Source organism: Podarcis tiliguerta (assembly GCF_965153285.1).
Source record: "Podarcis tiliguerta genome assembly, chromosome: 10".
In the NCBI taxonomy this organism is placed as follows: Eukaryota; Metazoa; Chordata; class Lepidosauria; order Squamata; family Lacertidae; genus Podarcis; species Podarcis tiliguerta.
The window spans coordinates 55816103-55837292 of NC_139543.1; the positions used below are offsets into that span (position 1 = coordinate 55816103).

Sequence of the window (21190 nt, forward strand, 5' to 3'; positions counted from 1 at the left end):
TCGCCGACTCCTCGCATGCGCCGCCGCTTTCCTTTCTTCCCACGTTTGGGCTTCGTTTTCCTTTGTAAACGAGAGTTTAAAAGTATTGCTGGATGGCAAGAGGGCTGGGATTGGGCGAAAAGCTCCGACTCCGTTTCTTACAGCTCTTGCGATTGGAGAATACTTGTAGGGGCGGAGGGGCCCTCGGCTTGGCTTTTTGGTTCGTCGGTTGAGAGGAGCACTAGCTGCGGCGCGAACGGGAGTGTTAGAGCGGTTAGTGTGTTTGGGGTGAGCGGCGGGGAGGCGCGGGATGGCCGAAGTGGGGCAGAAGCGGAGAGAGACACGATGCAAACTGCTTGCTCCGTGGGGCGGGTTCACGGTGCTTTGCTAGGACAGAGAGCAAGGGGCTCCTGTTTGATTTTCATCTTTAAAAGTTAAGTTGGGGGGCGTCTAATTGAGATGACTAGGACAGTAAAGCTCCCCACCTATTATTATTACTATTACAGCGGGTTACAACCATTAAAACGCAATACTCAGAAGCAATGTAAAAGATCTTACAGCCACAGAAATCAGGTGGGTCCCAAAAAATATGCCCAAGCAGGCAAATATACAGGTTTACAGCCAGCCCTCGAAGATTATTTTGGGGTGTGGGGTTGGAGGCAACCAGCGTGTTGTGTTGTCTAGCAATTTGGGCTTGGGGAGAGTTGGGTTTAAGTCACTTTTTAGCTAAAAGTAACCTTGGACCAGTCGCTGTCTCTGAGACCACTCAACCTCACAGCTGTTTCAGGGATAAAAAGCCGGGTGGGGTGGTAAAACGGTTTCACCAGCCCTAGGTACCTGCCTTGCTAGCATGTGCTCATAACAACTTGCCATAATTTAAGCCATTTTTCTGACAGTCATATTACTTTATTGTTCTCTACCCCGTCCCATGACATACTTCCTATTTTGACTATCCCTGCTAACTTTCCCACTGCTTTCTACTCCTTGGCTGCAAAACCTGGCAGATTCCCAATTTCGTGTGGGTAGGCTGGTAGCAGAAATTAGCCCCAGCAGAAAGGTAGGGTCCTTTTGGTTGAAATTCCTAGCTGTGTGTGGTAGGATAAATGTAATAAATCATTTACATGTGCACTATCGTGTATGAAGCCTGTTACAAGTGCAGATTGAAAAATTGTTGGCTACAGCATGGCTTGATTTAGCGTGAATTTGGTTCGCCAACCACTTTCTTTGAGCAGATGCATCTGTTTGTGAGGAAATAAAAATGGGCCACTAGAAAACCGTTAATACTCTTTCTCTGAACCTTTGGCTTTATGCTTCTGTTACCAAAGTAAAAAAGGTATATTTGGCACTACTACAGGTGGTAGGAGTGAGCAGCATGACTTCCTCTCCAAGAACACCCTCTGCCTCCAAAAGGTATGTCAAGGAACTGACTGCTTTGTTTCCTCTTCATTTGTATTAAATATTATCAATATCTTTTCTTGAAGACCATCTGCCATTCCACACTTTGTATTGTAGCTTGGTACCTACCTACCCCTAAGACAGAGTCGTCTAACCATTGTCGGTCCAAAGGCCACATTCCTTGTTGGCCAGCCCTTTAAGGACTTTCATGGGCCAAAACTGTGGCATAACCAATGCCCACACCACTCTTGTGTACACACGTGCAGACCACACACAACCAATTTTTGTCTTTGTGCTAATTTCCCCCCTTTTCCTTAAATGAGCAACACAAAGGAAAGTATCTGTATGGAGGACAAGGTAAGGAAATTCCCAAGAGCAGGTGGGAATTCAAATACCCTGAAATGCCCATGCATCTTTCAGGTGTTTCCTGCATGTATATGATGATGCTGATGCATGAGTGTGGTGAAGTGGAAGAGCCAATTTTGGATGTGGAACAATGCCAGTTTTGACACCTTTGGATGTTTGGGTGTGCTTAGTCATGCCTTTGTCCAAAAAGGTTTCACAAAAGGTAGGGGAAAGGTACCTTCTTTAGGGGAAATTGAGTTTCTCAAAGATGGATCACTGAGGGTCCTCTCCCAAGGAGCAATAATACCACTCAGTTTTTGTCTAGTGGGAAAGAAAGTTTCAGAATCATTTCCAGGTGTTTCATTTTCCCCAAAGGGAGCCTGCCACAGCTTTTGAGAAACTGGAGGTGGGATAGATTAAATTCAGGTCTAGATTTTGTGACCTGTGTGAAACCGTTCTGTGTTTTTATGTTATTGCTAACTGCAAGAATTGAGGATTGGTAGTCTTTATGACTTTGTAATAGAATTGTTCTTGTTATATTCAATCATGGTGTTCAGGTCAGCTGCCGGCCACGGCTCCCCCAAATCTCCTAGTTTCCCATCACCTCACCAGAATGATTGTACTCCTCTTCCTTCAATCAACGAACGTCTGGCCTTTCTCCGCCCTTCCCGGCAACTGCTGGAATACTACCGAAAGAAGATTGCAGACTTTGATGAAGAGCATGAGGAACTGGTCCAAAGGCTGGAGAAATATAAAGCATCACATGATGAGCAGGTATGGGAAAAGCAAAAGATGGGTGAATGGATCACTTTATCCGGTGGTTGGCAAAGCCGGGTTTAGTATTTTGAATTAGGATTTAGTGTTTGCTGATCTGCTTTGTTACTTGGTTTGCAAAGAGAGTATTTGCCATCTTGGATTTTCTGGGAAATTCCAAGTGAGGAGTGTTGGTCCATTTTGAAAATACAAAGAGGAGTAAATGTGAATAGAGTGGGGCCTGGCAGCAGCTGCCAGAGTTATCTATAGCTCTGGGAAGTACCCTTAATACTTAAGTATTAAGCAGTGAAGTCTTTGTGCTGCTCAGTTTTAAAACAATAAACCTGGGTTAGCCGCATCCTAAATAAAATGAATTCTAATATGGCAACTATTAAACCAGTAGCTTACTTTATTGAAAACTAGTATCAATCAAATGTAGATGGGATGTAAGGGGTTGTGCCTAATGTAGGGTCAGAAAGGCCAAATGGGGATTTTGTTGGTGTCTTGCCAGTGCCGCTGCCCAACAGCTTCTGTGGCAGAGTTGGTGTTGGACAATCTCAGAATGTTAGTTTTCAATAGTGGACCATCACGTCATCCTGGCGTAACTTGGGTTGGGGCACAATGGTGCCTTGTTGCAGTGGTCTCACTCTTACTTCCAGGGTCACTACCAGGACTAGCCCTGGGAAACTTATGTGGCCTCATAGCAATTGTGCTGCTGGGTTCCACAGTGTTCTGTTCTGGTCTTTCGTACTATTTAATAGGTATATGAAACAGTTGCGAGTAGTAATCCGGGGATTTGGAGCAAAGGTTATTTCATCAGTACAGTATTTGTTTCCCAATGAGCAATGAGAAACCCTGTCTCTGCCCTACCTTTGCTGTAACAGCTAGGTGATCAATAACAATATGCTTCCGTTTCCCCCCTGCAGCACAAATTACAATGGGAAATGCGTCAGCGAGAAGAAGAAATCGCAGAGCTGCAGAAGGCTCTGAGTGACATGCAGGTTTTCCTCTTTCAGGAGAGGGAGCACGTCTTGCGCCTTTATGCTGAGAACGATAGGCTGAAAATCAGGTTTGTTGCCTAGGTGGGAAGAGTGAAAAAACAGCCTGCAGAACAGAGGGGAGCGGCATGTTTGTGCCATTTCTTTTTAAAGTTACAGGGATTGAGATACTTGCTGTTCTCTCTCGCATGAAGAGATCTACAGGGAAGAATGTGGGGCATGCTACCTATCCTAAAGTAGATGTGCTACTGTCCAGTCCCTTCTGCTGTTGTCCTAGAGGCTCAGAAAAGGGCAAGCAAAATGATAAGGTGGAGCACCTCCCACCCAAGGAAATGTTGCAGCATCTGGCACTTTTTAGTTTAGAGAAAAGGCAAATAAGAGGTGACATGTTAGAAGTTTATGAAGTTATTGCATAGCATGGAGAAAGTGGATAGAAAAGAGTTTTTCACCCTGGACTCAGCTATACAGCTGCAAATAAAATGTTTTAAGTGTGTTGTAAAGTGCAGTATACAAATGTGACACTAGGTGGCGACAGTGCTCAGGTTCTTCTTGCAAGCTTCTCACAGGCAGCTGGTTGACCATGGTGAGAACAGAGGGCTTGACTAGATGGGCCACTGGCCTGTTACACCAGGCTGGAAGGGCTTCAGAGACTATTTCTTTCCTTTTTGCTGAACTGCTGTGTTAGGATATGCAGAGCAGTTGGCAATTTGAGTCCTCATTTTGAGTAGGAAGGAGCTACGATATGCTCCATCAATTCTTTGTGGGATAGATGCAACATTAATAAGAAGAGAGAAAGAAATAGGGAAAATTGGGGGCCTTTCACTACACACTTTACATAAGATCTTGTTCAGCAGCCAGATTCCATGGGAAAGAGAATTTCTCCAGTGTATGCAGACAGACAGGCAAGCTATCTATTCCCACTTCTTGGATGTTTCCTGGGCTTCCACTAGTTGGCCTTAGGGGTGCACCAACTGGTGCCTTGGGAACAGAAATAAGTCACTGTCCTTTAAACTGATTTCAGAGAGCTGGAGGATAGAAAGAAGATCCAGCATCTTTTGGCTTTACTGGGAACAGACAGTGGCGAAGTTACCTATTTCTGCAAGGAACCACCTCACAAGGTAAGAGCACCTCTGTTAACCTACAATACATTTTTATTTCAGGTTCTTTCTAAACTGTTCTATGTTGCCTCTGTGAGATATAAATTACATTAAAGGCATTGCCTTTGGTGGGTCACAAAGCATATTAAGACAATAAAGTACAGCATGATGTGACATGGAAAGTAACATGACAGCAGAACAGTAAAGAATTGCAGCAATATATAGTGAAATAGCTAGAGTAAATTTCTGGAGTGGAAATAACTATATGCCATGCTACACAATCCTGTGAATGTCTTCTCAGAAGTAAGCCCTGCTGAGTTCAGCCTACTTCTGGGTAAGAGTGCAAAGGATTGCAGTCTAAATCCCTAAGGAAAAGTAGGCTAACAGAACTATCCTTCTAAAATCTGTAACTGTGGAATAGCCTTCACAAAGTAACCCATTGAGCAAAGCCTAATAAATATATTGTGATACTGTAAAAGATAGCTAGCTCAACAGATTGCAGTCTTTCCTTTTTTGAAATTGCTTATATGCTGTTATTCATTTCTTAATCTTCTGCTTTGCGAAAACTAAGATAAAATGATGATTGCTGTAGTTACTCTGCCTGTACCCACTTCAGGTATCTTAGAAATTGAGATTGATAAATAGGGATTAGGATCCTTAATTCCCTTAAGATGCATTTTGCTCATGGGATACTCCCACGGGGTGGGGGGAGGTCATTTTTGACAGCTTCCCCCACATCTCCATGTGCACTGTGAAAATCTGCTGCAGAAAAGGTTTAGAAATTGGTACTAGGGTCTGAAAGCCTGTCAGTAGGAACCCCCACTGCACTGACGTTCCTCTTACAAAAGGGCAACTCGGGATCCAAGCCAGGTTATGACTGTAGTTAATACTGTTGCTATTACAATGGTACCTCAAAACACTAAAGGCTCCGTTCTCGAACATTTTGGCTCCCGAACGCCAATAAGCCAGAAGTAAGTGCTCCAGTTTTTGAATGTTCCTTGGAACACTAATGTCTAATATGGCTTCATCTGTGCAGAAACCTAGCTGTCGGCCAATCAGAACTCGAATGGTCTTCCGGAACGGATTACGTTCCAGTTCCAATAAGAAGTACAGTGGTGCCTCGCAAGACGAAATTAATTCGTTCTGCGAGTTTTTTCGTCTTGTGAATTTTTCGTCTTGTGAGGTACCACTGTGCATTGACGGTTTCCCATAGGAATGCATTGACGGTTTTAAGAAAAAGGCTCAAGATGTTTTCGTCTTGCGAAGCAACTCAAAAAACAAAAAACTCTTTCGTCTTGCAAGTTTTTCGTCTTGCGAGGCATTCATCTTGCAAGGTACCACTGTAATTGGTGTGTGTGTGTAGGGAAGTTTTAATGTTTTAATGCTTAATATTTTATTGTGTTGTTATATCTGCTTGAAGCTGCCCAGAGTGGCTGGGGAAATCCAGTCAGTTGGATGGGGTACTACTACTACTACTACTACTACTACTACTATTAAAAGTTTATTGATTTTATCCCATACCACTAAATCCAGTTCCTTACATAGTTACAAATTCCAGTGGGTAGTCTTTAAAAAGCAACTGTTAGCTCTGCAAAAACAGCTACTTAAAACAGTCTGTGCAAATGATTTCAACCAGCTGCCTACCATTATTTGTTCTGGAGGTTTGCTTGTTTTTGATTTCACCAGCAAGTATACACAGATGAGAAAGACACTTGTAACAAGGGGCTTGGTTTCCAGTTTCCTGATTCTGAGCGCATTTACTTGGTTACTTCCACAAAAGGTTTTAAGAATGCTCAGGCCTAACAAGGACATGCCACTAGTGTAGCGGTTATAATGTCAGAGCAAGAGCTTACAACCCTGACCATTTGCATTTAACAGAAAAGGAAACTGACTCTGCAAGACGGTAATGGTTTGCACATTCCTCCCAGGATGAAAAGACAGCACAATGGGTTGTAGCTCCGTCTGTCTTCCAAAAGCAGGAAATGCATGCAACATTGTAGGAAGTAGGTGTGGCTTAGGCCTCCTCAACCCTAGTCAATGTTCTGTGTTTGTCTGAGCAACACCCCCCCCAAAAAACCCTTCTCCTTTCTGTCCCCCAACCCTCCAGAGCACATCTGTGGAGCAGAAGGAGAGAAAGGGGAAACTTCTGTTCTGTAAGCAGAAGTCTGTTCTGTGGCCAGATGGATATCACCCCCCTCTACCTAATTCTCTGCCTCTCTGAATTCTGTACATCTGAATGCATTCAGAAAGCTCAGACAGTGTTCATTTTGAAGTTGGCAAGCACAAGACAAGATTGTAATTGTTTCAGCTGCCGTTCGGTGCATCGCTAGTGACTTCGTGGAGCACTACAGATGGGTGTACATTGCAGTGCTAAGGGAGCAACACTTAGGACCCAGAACACAATCCTGGTAATTGGGGGCAACCTGACTCCTAATTCTGAAGCCCAACTCCAGCAGTGACACACCACCCATTTGGTGTTGTTGGGTGGCAGAAGTAGATGAGACCTGTACACACAACATGGGTAGAAGGGCCCTTCTAGGAACTGGGCTGCTAGAGTAACGAAGCTGCAGGGAGAACTGAGCCACAAGTTCATGTTGCATTCTGGGATTCAGTCATGTGCCTATTTTACTTTAAAATTCATTTCCCTCTAAGGCTTTTTGCATTATATTGCTACTGAAGCCTATCTCAAAAGCAGAGCAGAAAATAAAGTCTTTTTCTCCTTGCAGGCCACCATACCTCAAAAGCTAATCAAGGGCAGGGATTCACATGATCGAAGTGGCAAGCATACTTCAAAAGCAGGTAACTGAGAAGCTAAAAATTATCTCCATCAAGGACATCTGAAGAGAGAGGCTATTGTGGGCGTGGGGGGGGGGGACATCTAAATAAAGGAGTGACATAGCTTTTCTTTACCAATTCAACTTTTATTTCTGCTCTAGGTATAAAACACTGTGCCACAAAACCAGCAGAAAATGGAGAAAAACCAGAAAATGAGGATAGATACAAGAAAGATGAGCAAACACTCTTACTGCAGGTAAGTGGCTTTGTGCAGCCTGGGTGGACGTCTGTTGCTTTTAGATCTCTAAAACCAAATAGTTCTTTCTCCGTGAAAAGTCAGCTTTGCCAATGATGGGCATGATTTTATGCACATTGCCATCCATTGATATCAGGGGAGCAAGTATTTAGGTCAGTGATAATCCCCAGTACCAGGGGTCAGCAACCTTTTTCAGCAGGGGGCCGGTCCACCGTCTCTCAGACCATGTGGTGGGCTGGACTATATTTTGAAGGAAAAAAAAAAGAACGAATTCCTGTGCCCCACAAATAACCCAGAGATGCATTTTAAATAAAAGGATACATTCTACTCATGTAAAAACACGCTGATTCCCGGACTGTCCGAGGGCTGGATTTAGAAGGTGATTGGGCCGGATCTGGCCCCCCGAGCCTTAGGTTGCCTGCCCCTGACATGTATGATGGGCCATCCTCAGTCAGTAAGGTACTCCTGTGGTGTTTGTTTTCAGGTATGTACTCTCAGGCATCTTAAAACAATACAGTAAATTTATTTGAGACCCTATTCTTTCTCTTTGCTTATGATCTCATCACACTCAATTAAACTTTGATTTTTGCTTTAAATGATCAGAGCCAACAGTAAAAAGAGAGAGGCCACAATATTCAGAGAAGAGTTGTCTGTTTTGCATTGGACTTCAAAAAATTTAAATCTTTACTTAGGGTGGCTGATTGTGACAACACCCCCACACTTGTAAACCAGTGTAGCTGATCTATAAGCAACTCATTCATATCGTGATGAATCAAGTCCATTTGAGGAAAAGGGAGGGAAATGGGGTAAATGGCTCCAGATCACTGGCTTGTCATATGACAATTGCAGCAATCATGGTCAGTGAATAGCATGATCTTTGAATTAGTAAAGGAACTTAAAAACAGAGTTCATTGATTTGGGTACTTAGCTGCCTTATTTTTGTTTCATTGTAGTGCTTGACTGCCCCAATCTATCATACGATTTCTTAGCTTTCCAATTGGTTTTCAGTATTGTTTTCATATTCCAAGATTGACAGTTTAGGTAGGTATGAAGCTTTTGATTGTGCAAAACCTAGAGTTTCAGAGTTATTTTTATAGCTGAATAAGGCTGCTTAAATTTGCCCGTTAAAAAGCAAGAACAAAAACCAAATTCAACATCAAATGCTACTCTTTTTTTTCTTTTTTGGTCTTTTAAAAATGCAATTGCAAGAACCTGACCGGGATTACTTTGCAAATGCATTTTTTTTTTACCAAATGACTTCCATAATAGTCTCACAACAGGAACAAAAAAATAATACCCATGCTAGCTCTTTCTAAGGGCTATCTAGTTCAGCATCAAGTCTTCCACTGTGACAAAGAAAGAAATGACGAGAACGTTCATAAGGAGGGTATGAAGCCATTTTTCTGCTATTCTCCAGCATCTAGCTGCTCTGGAGAGGTTTCTAAGAAGGTGGAAATCACACTTCTGAACATTACGGCTCCCAGTTATTCTTTGTGTATAGAACAATGTTAGCTGTTCTGCCAGAGGAAAACACAACAGAAAATTCTACCCCCTTTTCTGTACTCGTTTAGGTTGAAGCTCTTCAAGCTCAGCTAGAGGAACAGGCCAAGCTGTCCAAGGAACAAACTGAAGCATTGCTGGAGGACAGACGAATTCGTATAGAAGAGTCTCTGGTCCAGCACCAGAGGGACCAGGAGAAGATCAAGGAGCTTACTCAGAAGTAAGTGCAAGAAGAATGTGTCTTTGCTCTCAGTCTGAATACAAATCATTTTATTTATGTTATTTTACTTACATTTCTATCCCACCTTTCATCGTGGAACCAATGGTGATGTACGGTGGTTCTTAGGCAGTCGCCCACCTAGGTACTGACCAAACCCAGACCTACTTAGCTTCAGCAAGGTGGTCACCTCTTGTGCCTTCATAGCATATTGTGGGTCCAATAAAAACAAACCTTACTGTGATGGACAGAAGTGCTGGTCAACTGTATTAAGACAGTGCATGGACCTCCTATTGCCGTTGATTTGATACTGTGTGAAGTCACAGGGTACTTTGTGTCTCTCGTAGCAGGTATAAAGTGGCAAACATAACATGCGGTAGAAACCAGTCATACATTTGCACTGTCCTACTCCTTAGATATGAACTTGAACTCATTATATGCATGCATACAGGTAGCTCTTGTCAGTAGAGCATCATATTTTTAATATGGTCCAGGGTTTGGGTCGCCACTCAGGTATGGAAGAGAAGCATGGTTCTGGGTGCTGGCTTTAATTTAAGAGAGGGTTCACAGCTCAGTTGTAAGGCACATCCTTTGCATACATATAAGGTCCCAAGTTAGATAACCGGATCTCCAACTAAAGGAACTTGTGTATGGTAAGTCTGGTGAGATGCTGACAGTCAGAATAGACAATATTGAACTAGATGAACAAATGACTCCAATGTAAGGCATGGATCAAAGATTCTAATATAAGACAGCCTCATTATGTTGAGGTCCCTCACAGTGGTTTCATGTGGGTCCAAAGCCAGGGACAGCTGCCCATTGACAAAGTGAATTGCACTGTCAAGCCATTGATCCCCACCCCAATTTCTAACTGGGATAATGGAAGATCTGGGGAAGAAACTGATGACCGGTTCATTCCCATTCCTCCCTCCAGTTACCACAAAGTTCAGAACTTGCTGCACGAGAGCACCAGAGATTTTCTCCAGATGAAGTTTGACGCACGGGCAAATGAGAAATCCTGGATGGCAGAGAAGGACATGCTGCTGAGGAAGCTGGACAAAAGAAAAGCAGCACCCAAGTGGAGCAGGATCCGGCGGGACAGCGGCCGAGGTCGGGAGGACATCAAGAGAAGGCAGGACGGCGGCCGAGTTTCGGAGGACATCAATAGAAGCCAAGACAGCGGCCGGCGAGACAGTGGCCAACAAGGTTCAGGAGACATCAGGAGAAGGCAGGACAGTGGCCAGCAAGGCATTAGTCCTGGGCGGTGGGACAGCAGCCCAGAGCAGTGGGACAGCAGCCCGGAACAGTGGGAAAGCAGCCCAGAGCGGTGGGACAGCAGCCCATACCGGTATTCTATTGGCAGAGTTTCTCCTGGCAGGAGGAAAATGCAAGACAGAGGTGCCAAGCACGTTTCACGAGCAGGGCATGAATGCCGTAAACGATACTGCGCAGAGATTAAGGTAACAGGGACTGCTATAACCTAACTGTGATTTCTGAGGGCTCAAACATATAATACCATGAGATGTCAACATCTCCTTGTGCCATGGCACATTGAGATGTAGCCCTATACTGTCCTGACGGTCATGTCTTCTTTATTTTAATCCCCCGGTATCAAGAGTAGCTTTTTCCTCACCACAAGAGGATATCATGCTCAAGGCCTGATTGTGAACTTCCCAGAGGCATCTGGTTGGCCACTAAGAGAACAGAAAGATGGATTAGATTAGCCTTTGTTCTGATCTAGTGGGGCTGTTCGCTTGGTGATGTAAAAGTTTGTACAGTGGTACCTTGGGTTACATACGCTTCAGGTTACATACACTTCAGGTTACAAACTCCACTAACCCAGAAATAGTGCTTCAGGTTAAGAAACAACATATTTCCTCATACAAACTTGCCCAGGTTTTGAGATCTTCAGGGGAGGCCGTTCTCTTGACCATGCCACCCCCACAGATATGCTTGGTAAGGATGCAGGAAAGGGCCTTCTTGGTGGCTGCTCCCATATTTAGGAACTCCCTCCCTAAAGAAGCTAGACTGGCTCTCTCCTTGCTGTCTCTCCACCAGCAGGTGAAGACTTTCTTGTCCCAAAAGGCTTTTGGGAACTGATTGCTTTTAATGAAAGGGCTGGTCCTCTGCTGTTTTCATTGTAATTATTGGTATGTTTTTATATTTTTTATATATGTATCTAGTTTTAATTCTATCAATTTTTAAAAAATATGTTGTTAGCGGTTCTTATTTTTATCTGAAAGCTGCCTTCCCATCAGGGAAAAAGGCAGAGTATAAATAAATACACAATAATAATAATAATAATAATAATAATAATAATAATAATAATAATAATTCCTGACAGGTTGAGAGTGCCTCTTTCCTTCATTATCATTAGTAGTTCTGTAATTCATTCATTCATTTATAGCATATCACTTATTGCTGTTGTTGAAAGACTGAAAAAAACATACACACAACACTGAACATAGTTCAGTTTGGTGCCCATTGTTCATTTGCTGCCCGTGCAAAGTTGACTTGTTGAATTCTAAAGTGTTGCAACTAGAGCATGTGAGCTAAAGTACTATGAGTGTCTCAAACCAGCTTAACTTTAAAACAAGCACAGGGTGGTCCTGCTAATGACCTTCTTTGTCATAATAGAAGCCACTAATTATTCAGGGTGTTCTAGTTGCCTTCATAGTGCTGTTTAGGAAGGAAGCAGTTCTTCATAAGTTGTCATTCTGCTTTATAGCACTTTATAAGCCAAGGTTTATATATATATATATATCTCAATCACAGAGGCTACAGGAGCAATTAACGCAGGAACAGCGGCTATCAAACATGTTCCGAGAGCAGTGCGTTTCCCTGGAAGAGCAGCTGGCTAAGATTCGAGAGGAAGGAGATGTAGGACGAGAGATCTTCAAGGTAATGCCTTTCCCTGCTGCTGTCAAGTGCAACCACTTTGGCATGCTGTGATAGTCGCCTCCATCCTCTTTACTGCAAGGGTTATTCATGGGATCTGTAATCTTCTGTTTGCTTTCAAAAGGAACGCTCAGAAAAGATGGGGAAGCGCCTGCAGCTGATGACCCAGCGCTATGAGGCCTTGGAGAAGCGGCGTTGCATGGAGGTGGAAGGCTTTAAGACAGACATCAAACAACTTCGGCAAAGCCTGAAGGAGGTAGAGCGACTGCTTTTCAAGGTAAGTGTTGTTATGACCAGAAGGAGGACAGGATTGAGATCCACTAGGGTGGAACCTAGACATGTATAAAAAAACGCTGTGAAAATCCTTTTTTAAAAAATGTTTTGAAAAATATATTGAATTTGCCATAGCTCACTATCGCCATCTAGAGTCACATTTGTATAATGTACTTTACAACACTCTTAAAACGTTTTGTTTGCAGTTGTGTTGTTGAGTCCTAGGTAGAATTAATTTTGAATGTTCAGACAGGGAATTCCTCTGGTGCAATATTCAATTCTGTTACAAGGAAGAAAAATAAACAAACACTAGCCCACAACTAGAAATTCTGCTAGCTGTGAATGGAGATGTTCAAAATTGATCTGGTATGCCTTTTGCTATAGTTTTGACTGGCCTTTTAATGAGTTTGTGGGACAGGGATTATTGGTTTGCTTTTGTTCTATTATGCATTTTGTGTTCTCATTTTTTATTTTTGTGTTGTGAACCATCCAGATTTTTTAAAAGGATAGAAAAATGGGGTGAGGGGAAGGCTTGGATGGCCACAAACATTTTGGGAACTGAACAGGGAGACCTACAGAAGCAGTCAAGAAAGCACCATTTGAAAAATAATGGTCAAGTTGACGGAACCTTTATATATCCATCTGTTTTTGTTTCCCTCTCTAGGTGACCGCAACTGTGGGGCCAGAGCAAGACCTTGCAATTCTGCAGGAAGTTCGCCAGGGGAATAGGAGAACTAAAAAAATTCAAGGGGAATTGAAAAATTTAAAGTCAAAGATCTATGGGCTAGAAAATGAGCTCAGAGCCTGCTGATAAGAGACACGCTGGCCAACACCAGTGGCATATAGATAAAGGCCATTGTTGCAACAGCTTTCTCGTATCTTTATTTTGTGACACCACGTGGAGCTTACTGTGGCTCTAGGATGTAACTTTATACTCCAGGACTTAAGGAACCCATTAAACCTAATGTGAGGTTTGGAAGGAAACTCTCTTACTTTATTTATTTTTTTTACACGGGTTTAGAATTGGCTTCCTGCTTTTCTCGATGTCAGTTGATGCACAGATTGAGCTGGAGTCATTTGCTAACTCTTATGTTGCTCTTGCAGCTTGCAGGAATGTTTTCAACTGTTCTAAGAACGATGCAATATTCAGGCACCTCCAGAAACCAGCACAAGTAGATCTCATACTATCAGTGTCAGTGGTTATTAAAAAGAGGGAAGCAACTTCCCTGTGTCCCTCAGGAATTACTCTGTAACGGGTGGATGACAGTCTGTATGAAGAGAAGCCCTTGGTTAAATCCACACTTGTGGGCAGTATTCAGCTAAATAGTTGTGCAAGCAGAACACCTTTTACTCACACAGCAGAACTCCACACACTTCCCACATATGTGCGTGCCCTGCACAATCTCCAAATCTGCTCTGTTGTGTTGCAGGGCGGGAAGAAGATTAGGAACCCCAAAGAATTTGCTTCCAAAGAAATGTGACTCGAGTCGGGTTGTACAAGTGCTGCTTCAGTCGTGGGTCTCGCTTAGGTTTTCTTACAGAATTTCTTCTGCTGCAAGATAAACACTTGAAGTGTTATCAGGCAGCATCATTTGTCCCCTGCTGTAGCATTAAACTTGATATTAATTTAACACTTCTCTTGGTATTTGTCACCAAGGCTTCCATTTCCTACCACCTCTGCAAGCCAAAATGCAAGTCTTAATGCAGGCAATTGCTTGCCTTTGACCAATATGTCACACTTGGTTTCCATACGTTTTCCTAGAGGGAAGTGCTTTCCATGCAGGAAATATATATCCTTTCAAGTGATCCTATCATAAGTATTATCCCTTTTGAGGTTTCAGGTCTCCATTCTCATGTGGCTTTGTGTGGGTACTCAAAACAGCCATATCACAGTGCTGCTAATGTGTAAACGCTAACATGCACCTCCAGACAGAATTCACAACAAGAATCACTGCAGCTGGAAAGTCTGTTTGCGCCTCGTTGCAAGCAAGCCGTTATAGTAAGCAAGAAGCTGAGATTGCAAAACAGCAGGCAGGCAGATGGATTTTGTTTTTCCCCCCTTAGAAATCTGACACGGTAAGCAAGAGTAATGTAGATGAGACTGTTTGCACTGCAAATATTAAATGTGATGTGTTAGGTGCTCTTTGCCTGCACCAGTAACATAATAACATCAAAACTATATTCTCATCTGGCTTGAACTGGCTTCTAATGATTTGGACATGCTTACACACAACAACACCTTGAGGATCTCTGAAGAGCAAAATGCTGTACAGTAAATGAATATGCCTTAGCCGTGTCTCTTTGTATTTTGTACCTTCTATGCTATACTTGTTCATTTATTCAAATTTTATAATAAAATTGGAGTTGAAACACTTCTAATTAGATTAATTAAAAACACAGTTGTGTTGTCCCTTACAGGAATGTTGGGGGGGGGCAATCCCGTCAGATGGGTGCGGTAGAGAACCTGTGGCCCTCCAGATGTTGGACTCCAGGTCCTATCAGTCTCGGCCACCATGGCCAATGGTAAGAGATTATGGAAGTTATAGTCCAGCAACATCTGGAGGGCTACAGGGTCTCATGTCTAAATTAAGTTCTGTGATCCTTCTCAAGTGCCTAGCTATCAAACCTGTAAGCTGCATTGCAAAGTCAATAAAAGATTGCACTAGCTAGTGTTGCCCAATTTCCTCCAAAAGGTGGAGCCTATTCCCAGCTTTCCTTTTATCCCCGATTGCAGATCTTCCGAATCCGCTTGCTTGAAAGATAGCAAGAATGCTTGTATATGATGAGATGGAAGTCCTGAAATGCATTTGTGCTTATGGTGGAAATGGAGATGAGGAAATGGGGGGAACAAGGGCAGCTACCATGAAAAGAAAGGGCTAAGACTTCAAACATAAATTGGCTCACGCTCGTGCTCGCTTCGGCAGCACATATACTAAAATTGGAATGTGCTCACGCTCTGAACATATGTTGAGCCATTAGCACAAGTGGATGTCCGTAGACAGCTGCCCCTAGGTGATTGGGATATGGACATGTGCATCTAACTCTTAGCCATAAAGACATGTGTGGAGAACTGAGGGCCAAAGAGATTAATTTCTATAATGCTGGAATATGGTAATATGTGAGTTTGACACTGGAGATTCACCATATGCATGTGAAGATCAACATTTCAGATCATGCTGGCATAGCATTACACAGCTTCTGCGTCTTCAGTTGTTTCCTTCCCACTTTCCAACATACATTTTAAAGATGCAAGTAGGGAAAAGTAATATAACTAGCGCCACAGGAAGCTGACTTATACAGAGCCAGACTGTCCATTCAGCGCAGTATTGGCTGCTCTGCCTGGGAGCAGAAGTGCCAGCGTCTCAAGGTTTGTTCACTGGAGATACCAAGACTAAACCTGGAGCTTCTGCAAGTTCCCATTTTGCTATGAACCCTTGCCTAAGATCTCTATCCATAAAGTTAATCTGAAGGTAATTCCAGCCAATCCTTTATATACATATATACACACACACACATACACATCCTGTTATAAATCTGCCCAGAGGGGCTAGGGCAACCTGGGCAGATGGGTGGGGTATTGTTATTGTTTTTATTAATATTCAGGCCACTCTTCTGAGTCTTTTATGATACTCTGCTTCAGGGTTAAAATGTCAGCCCCAGAGCGAGGGGCAAAGTTTTTGAGTACATATCACCATTCTCACTAGATCACTTCTGAAGTTTATAGATTCTCACACACACACACAATATTTAGTATTACTATATTTCTGTGTTTTTTAGTTGTGCTAATGTGTATTTTTATGAAAGTTATTGATATAAAATGTTATAATGGTCTGTTGACTGCAAATAAGGATTCGTGTTTTGTTGTAACATAAAAAAGCACTAGGGGGCGCAGTTCCTCTGTTGTATTAAGCGGAGCAAAGGAACTGCTCTTTTTCTGCTTATTTATCCTATTATCGAACATAACGTGTGTATGCACAGTGTGATTTCATTTGTAACTATTTTTAAACGTGTGTGTCTCTCTAGGTTCCTTGCAAGGCTTTCTCTAAGTCTTCCTGGAGCTTTTGAGAAACAGATTTAATTCCTTTTGCCTTCCTACTCCAGCAGAACACTGGTTGGGGAGGAAGTCATGCTGCGCTTCCTGGTCTGGGAAGACTGTTCATCTTGACAGCATCTCTTGTTGCTCGCTATATGCGAGAGAGAACAATCCAGCAGCCCATAATGCCCTGCTGGCCAATGTCCCATTTGTTTAAACTGCTGGATGGTTTTCTTATTGGGCCTCAATGAAAGGAACCTCCTATCAGCCCCCAAATCAGCACAACATTCGCCACTTTAGAAAACCCAGATGCATCTCCAGATGTTGCAAGAGCACACTTGGATACACAAACCAATCCCACTGCCTGTTTTAACACATCAAAGCTTCTGCTAGCTAGGTTAGTAGCTAGGGAAGAATTGCAATGCATTCTCTATTACTTTATGCCAGGAATTTGGTACAAAACCACTGCTGCAGTAACTTCTCGGCATCCACATTCAGCTTCTGAAGTTATCTTCATGCTATGAAGTTGGAGTACCTTCAAATAGTACTTTTCCCTACTCTGTGCTTCCTATGGGGAAAGGGTGAGTGAACGTCTTCCAGAAGGAGCCCAGTACAACAACTTTAATATATATATATATATATATATATATATATATATATATATATATTATTATTATTATTATTATTAAGAAAATTAAATTAAACAGCTTCCATAAGGTTAAAGGTAAAAGACCCCTGAACGATTAAGTCCAGTCAAAGGCAACTATGGGGTTGCGGCACTCATCTCGCTTTCAGGCCGAGGGAGCTGGTGTTTGTCCGCAGACAGCTTTCTGGGTCATGTGGCCAGCATGACTAAACCACTTCTGGCACAACGGAACACCATGACGGAAACCAGAACACACGGAAACACCGTTTACCTTCCTGCCACAAGATTACCTATTTATCTACTTGCACTAGTGTGCTTTCAAACTGCTAAGTTGACAGGAGCTGGGGACAGAGCAACAGGAGCTCACCCCGTCGTGCGGATTCAAACTGCTGACCTTCTGATCGGCACACCCAGGAGGCTCAGTGGTTTAGACCACAACGCCACCCGCGTCCTGCTACAACTTCCATAAAGCTGAGGCTAAAGGGGTTGTGCAGTACATTAAAAAAAGCCCTGCTGGATCAGACCAAAGTTTCATCTATTCCAGCATCCTTTTCTTACACTGGGCAACCAGATGACTATGAGAAGCCTTCAACCAGGACCCGAGGGCAAGAGCAATTTCCCCCACTCACAGATCCCAGCGACTGGTATTCAGAGGCAACTTGCCTCTGATGTCATCCATAGATGTTTTGATACAGAAGAAGGGGAAACAGTGGGTAAGGAAGTTTATCCCTCTGGAGAAGGAGCAACGTGGGACTAGAGGACCTTCCTCCAATGGCTGCACTGAGACCGCATCACTCGCGGCAGGCTGCCCTCTAGTTTCCTCACTAGCACAGTCACAACAGAGAGCCAGTATGGAGTAGTGGTTAGAACGTCAGACTAAGACCTGGGAGACCAGGGTTCAGTGGCATAGCGTGGGTTGTCAGCACCCGGGGCAAGGCAAGTAATTTGCGCCCCCTAACCCGGGGCAAGGCAAGTAATTTGCGCCCCCCCCCCCGCTGCACTGTCCCTCCCCCAGATAGTCCCTCGTTCTCTCTCCGCACCGCACCGCACGCCTGGCACCCTCCCCTCCACAGTGGGCGGCGACCCTGCAGCTCGGATCGGATTCGTACAGCCAGCACTGCAGTGAGAGAGAGAGTGAGTGAGCCAGGTAGGGGCAGAGAGCTGCGAGTGCGAGCGCGCGCCCCCCAGATGTTGCGCCCGGTGCGGCCGGCCCCCCCTGCACCCCCCACGCTATGCCGCTGCCAGGGTTCAAATCCCCACTTGGCCATAAAGCTTACTGGGTGATAATGGGCCAGTCACCGTCTCTCAGCCTAAGCAACCTCAGACAGTTTTTGAGAGGCCATGTATACCATCTTGAGCAACTTGGAATAATAAATAAACCTGGAACAGATGTAAAGTGGGATAATCAGCTGTTCAAGGAATAAAGCAGAATATATATCTAAATGAAATAAATAAATATAGCACCATACTAGTCACTTCCTTTGGTTTGGGCACCACTTTGCTCCTGTGAGTTTAGCATCTCACTTCGAAACACAACCTGCTTTTAGAATACTTGAAGCATATGGCAAATGCAGCTCCTCATTTTGATAGCTGCCACTCCCCTGTTCTTTGAGACCAGCTTTTATTAATGTTTCACTATGCCTGTTCCTAAAGCAGGGCTCTGCAGCCTTTGGTTTTCTGTCCCACAATCAAGTTTCAGTTCATGATACTCACAAAGCCAGGGAAGAAGCACTGGGAACAAGGGTGAGAGCACCTCCTGTTCACCAAGAAGCTGTTGTAGAGGGCAATGCATTCCTTGGAGGCCAGATCTGCTGCCCCTGTGCATCCTACCACCCAGGGCAGTTGCCTCACCCCTGCCTGAGTACAAAGTCCCTACATTCAAAGTCACCACATAAGGAGCTCATGCAACAGTATGCCATGTCTTGGGAGGGAAGAAGTGAGCCTGAGACTGGCCCATGCTCAGTTTATATCCTGCTACTGCTGTGTGATCTGGAACGTCAGATCGCTAGTGGGGTTTTTCAGAGCTGTGTGGACAAGGCTTAACTTACAGCTTGTTGCCAAGTAACATGTCCAGGATGAATGGATTTAGGAGCCAGCATGATTGGCGGAAATGACTGGCAGAATCCGAGACCAGGGAGAAGAGTCCGTGGAAGAAGATTGGAAGAAATTTAAAGACTATTTACAGAAACATTGCAAAATTAATGAATGTTAGAATGATGCTGGATTGAAGTTTGAAGATTGTTAACGGGTGATAATTTAAAGCTATAATATCTTAAGATAAAAGAGTAAGATAAAATTAAAGAGGGAAAGGATTTGCTGAATTAACCAACTGAACTGGAATACAAGAAGGGGAGGTGTGAGGAGGTCAGAGAAACAAGTAAATGAAAGATAAGTTATGGAAAGATTGATTTGTTTTTAGCTGTTTTTATTTTGTATCTTCTTTTTATTTTTCTCTATTTTTCCTAATTTTTGTAATATGTTGAAATGTCAATAAATATCTTTAAAAAAAAAAAAAAAGGATTTAGGAGCCAGCATGTCCCATCTTGCCCATTCCAACCCCACCACTCCCCTAGAATGCCCACTTGGGGAAACTTACACTGGCATAAGATCTGCCAGTCCCAATGAGCAAGCTGAGCCCTAGCTCAGCTGGGATGGGGTAGTTACACTGGTATATCCCAGCTAAGCCAGGACTTTGCCACCTGAGTCAAAGTTCCACCACAGCCTAAGTCTTTCAGCCTAACGGTTCTGAGCTCAAGATTGCAGCCATAATCTCTGATCTTAGAAATACTTCACCAGTATGCTGCAGCATTTGTTTTAATTTGCCCCAATTTGTTTGCCTTGCTAATTTATTCATGGGGGGGGGGCTATATAAACAATTAAGTATATAACTGGGCCAATTACTACTACACTGTGGATGTGCCCATTGTTTGTGCATTTTCAAACATGCAACTCTGTGTCTGCTGTAATGAGAACAGCCTAACCGCTATTCCTGCAAACAGACATGGGTGCCTTGAAACCATACAGGTAGGCAAGCATTCATTTCAACAAGTCAAGCTTATTAAAGACAATCAAATGATTGCATTTGGGTGTATTTCTTAGAATTCAGGGATGTGAGGTTGACCTGACTACACCACGTCACCTCATTGACAGAACCCACATGATTTACATAGGAGACGTCACCAAATCCACCACCAAATCACATTGAATCCATGGACTGAGCCATGAACATCACGAAGCCAGTGCCACCAGGAGCAGGTCTGTGGACCTGAGGTACGGATCCTCTGGGTTTTTACTAGGGAGACCCACAAAATCTCTAATCACATCAGTAGTCACAGACTGCTCCACAAAATCCGCAGATCTGGTGATACATGGCACCACAGGGCACAGAGACATGAATCCAGAGCACAGATCCCTGTGAACCTGATTATGTTTTATGTATCTTCCCCCCTCCAAATAAAACCAGGGATTTGACTAAGGCTTTGTGGGGATCCCCTATGAAAATTCAGTGGATCCTCAAGGAATTGTTTCCTGGATCCGAAGGACAGAATCTGTGCTTTCTATGACTCAGGTCATGGGCACAAATGGGATGGGATGGCTGCTGTTCTTGGATGACCCCATATTAAAAAACCACGAGGATCCATGAGTCGACTAAGTTTTGTGTCATGCACCAAAAGCCATAAGATCCTTGATTTTTACAGCTCAGCCTGTGGAGACTGTTGTAACCTGTGATTTGGTGGTGGGGATAGTATCCCCTGTTTTGTTTTGTTTTGATCTGAACACGTGCATTCAAGAAGTTGACTTGTAGACGACTAAATCCTCCTTAGAGAAGACCTACTGAAATCAGTGGTTGTGGCAAACTTTTAGGTCCAATGATGTCCATGAGTCAACTCTGAGTAGGACTTACTTGGTTGGGTACAACCGGATCCGTGTTTGGGTTTGGTTCGATTTAGTACTGCTTTCAAGGTATGGCGCGTTCTCAGCCAAAGATTGCCACGAAGGAATCTCGGTGGATTGGGTCGGCTGGG

At 43.5% G+C, this 21190-nt stretch overlaps 1 protein-coding gene across 3 annotated transcripts; it reads left to right on the plus strand.

Moving 5' to 3' along the window:
* On the plus strand, positions 1 to 14881 carry CCDC77 (coiled-coil domain containing 77). 3 transcript variants are annotated; one of them, XM_083401233.1, is made up of 12 exons: positions 1 to 252; positions 1334 to 1389; positions 2277 to 2493; positions 3399 to 3541; positions 4492 to 4588; positions 7294 to 7366; positions 7504 to 7598; positions 9170 to 9318; positions 10250 to 10775; positions 12091 to 12216; positions 12338 to 12490; positions 13151 to 14881. In XM_083401233.1, the coding sequence occupies exons 1-12, from the start codon at positions 16 to 18 to the stop codon at positions 13295 to 13297; spliced, it is 2019 nt and encodes a 672-aa protein (XP_083257359.1). In that variant the 5' UTR covers positions 1 to 15; the 3' UTR covers positions 13298 to 14881. The 3 variants fall into 3 exon arrangements, with proteins under 3 accessions (XP_083257359.1, XP_083257360.1, XP_083257361.1); XM_083401234.1 differs by having other exon boundaries at positions 247 to 552; XM_083401235.1 differs by lacking the exon at positions 1 to 252 and adding an exon at positions 289 to 411 and having other exon boundaries at positions 1332 to 1389.
* Positions 14882 to 21190: the final 6309 nt, after the last annotated feature.

What these genes read in the sequence shown, in the direction of transcription:
- CCDC77 (XM_083401233.1), top strand. Translation starts at nt 16, where the DNA reads ATGCGCCGCCGCTTTCCTTTCTTCCCACGTTTGGGCTTCGTTTTCCTT. An exon ending in GCAAGGAACCACCTCACAAG is followed by an intron (nt 4,589 to 7,293) that starts GTAAGAGCACCT and finishes TTCTCCTTGCAG; the next exon opens with GCCACCATACCTCAAAAGCT. An exon ending in ATCAAGGAGCTTACTCAGAA is followed by an intron (nt 9,319 to 10,249) that starts GTAAGTGCAAGA and finishes TCCTCCCTCCAG; the next exon opens with TTACCACAAAGTTCAGAACT.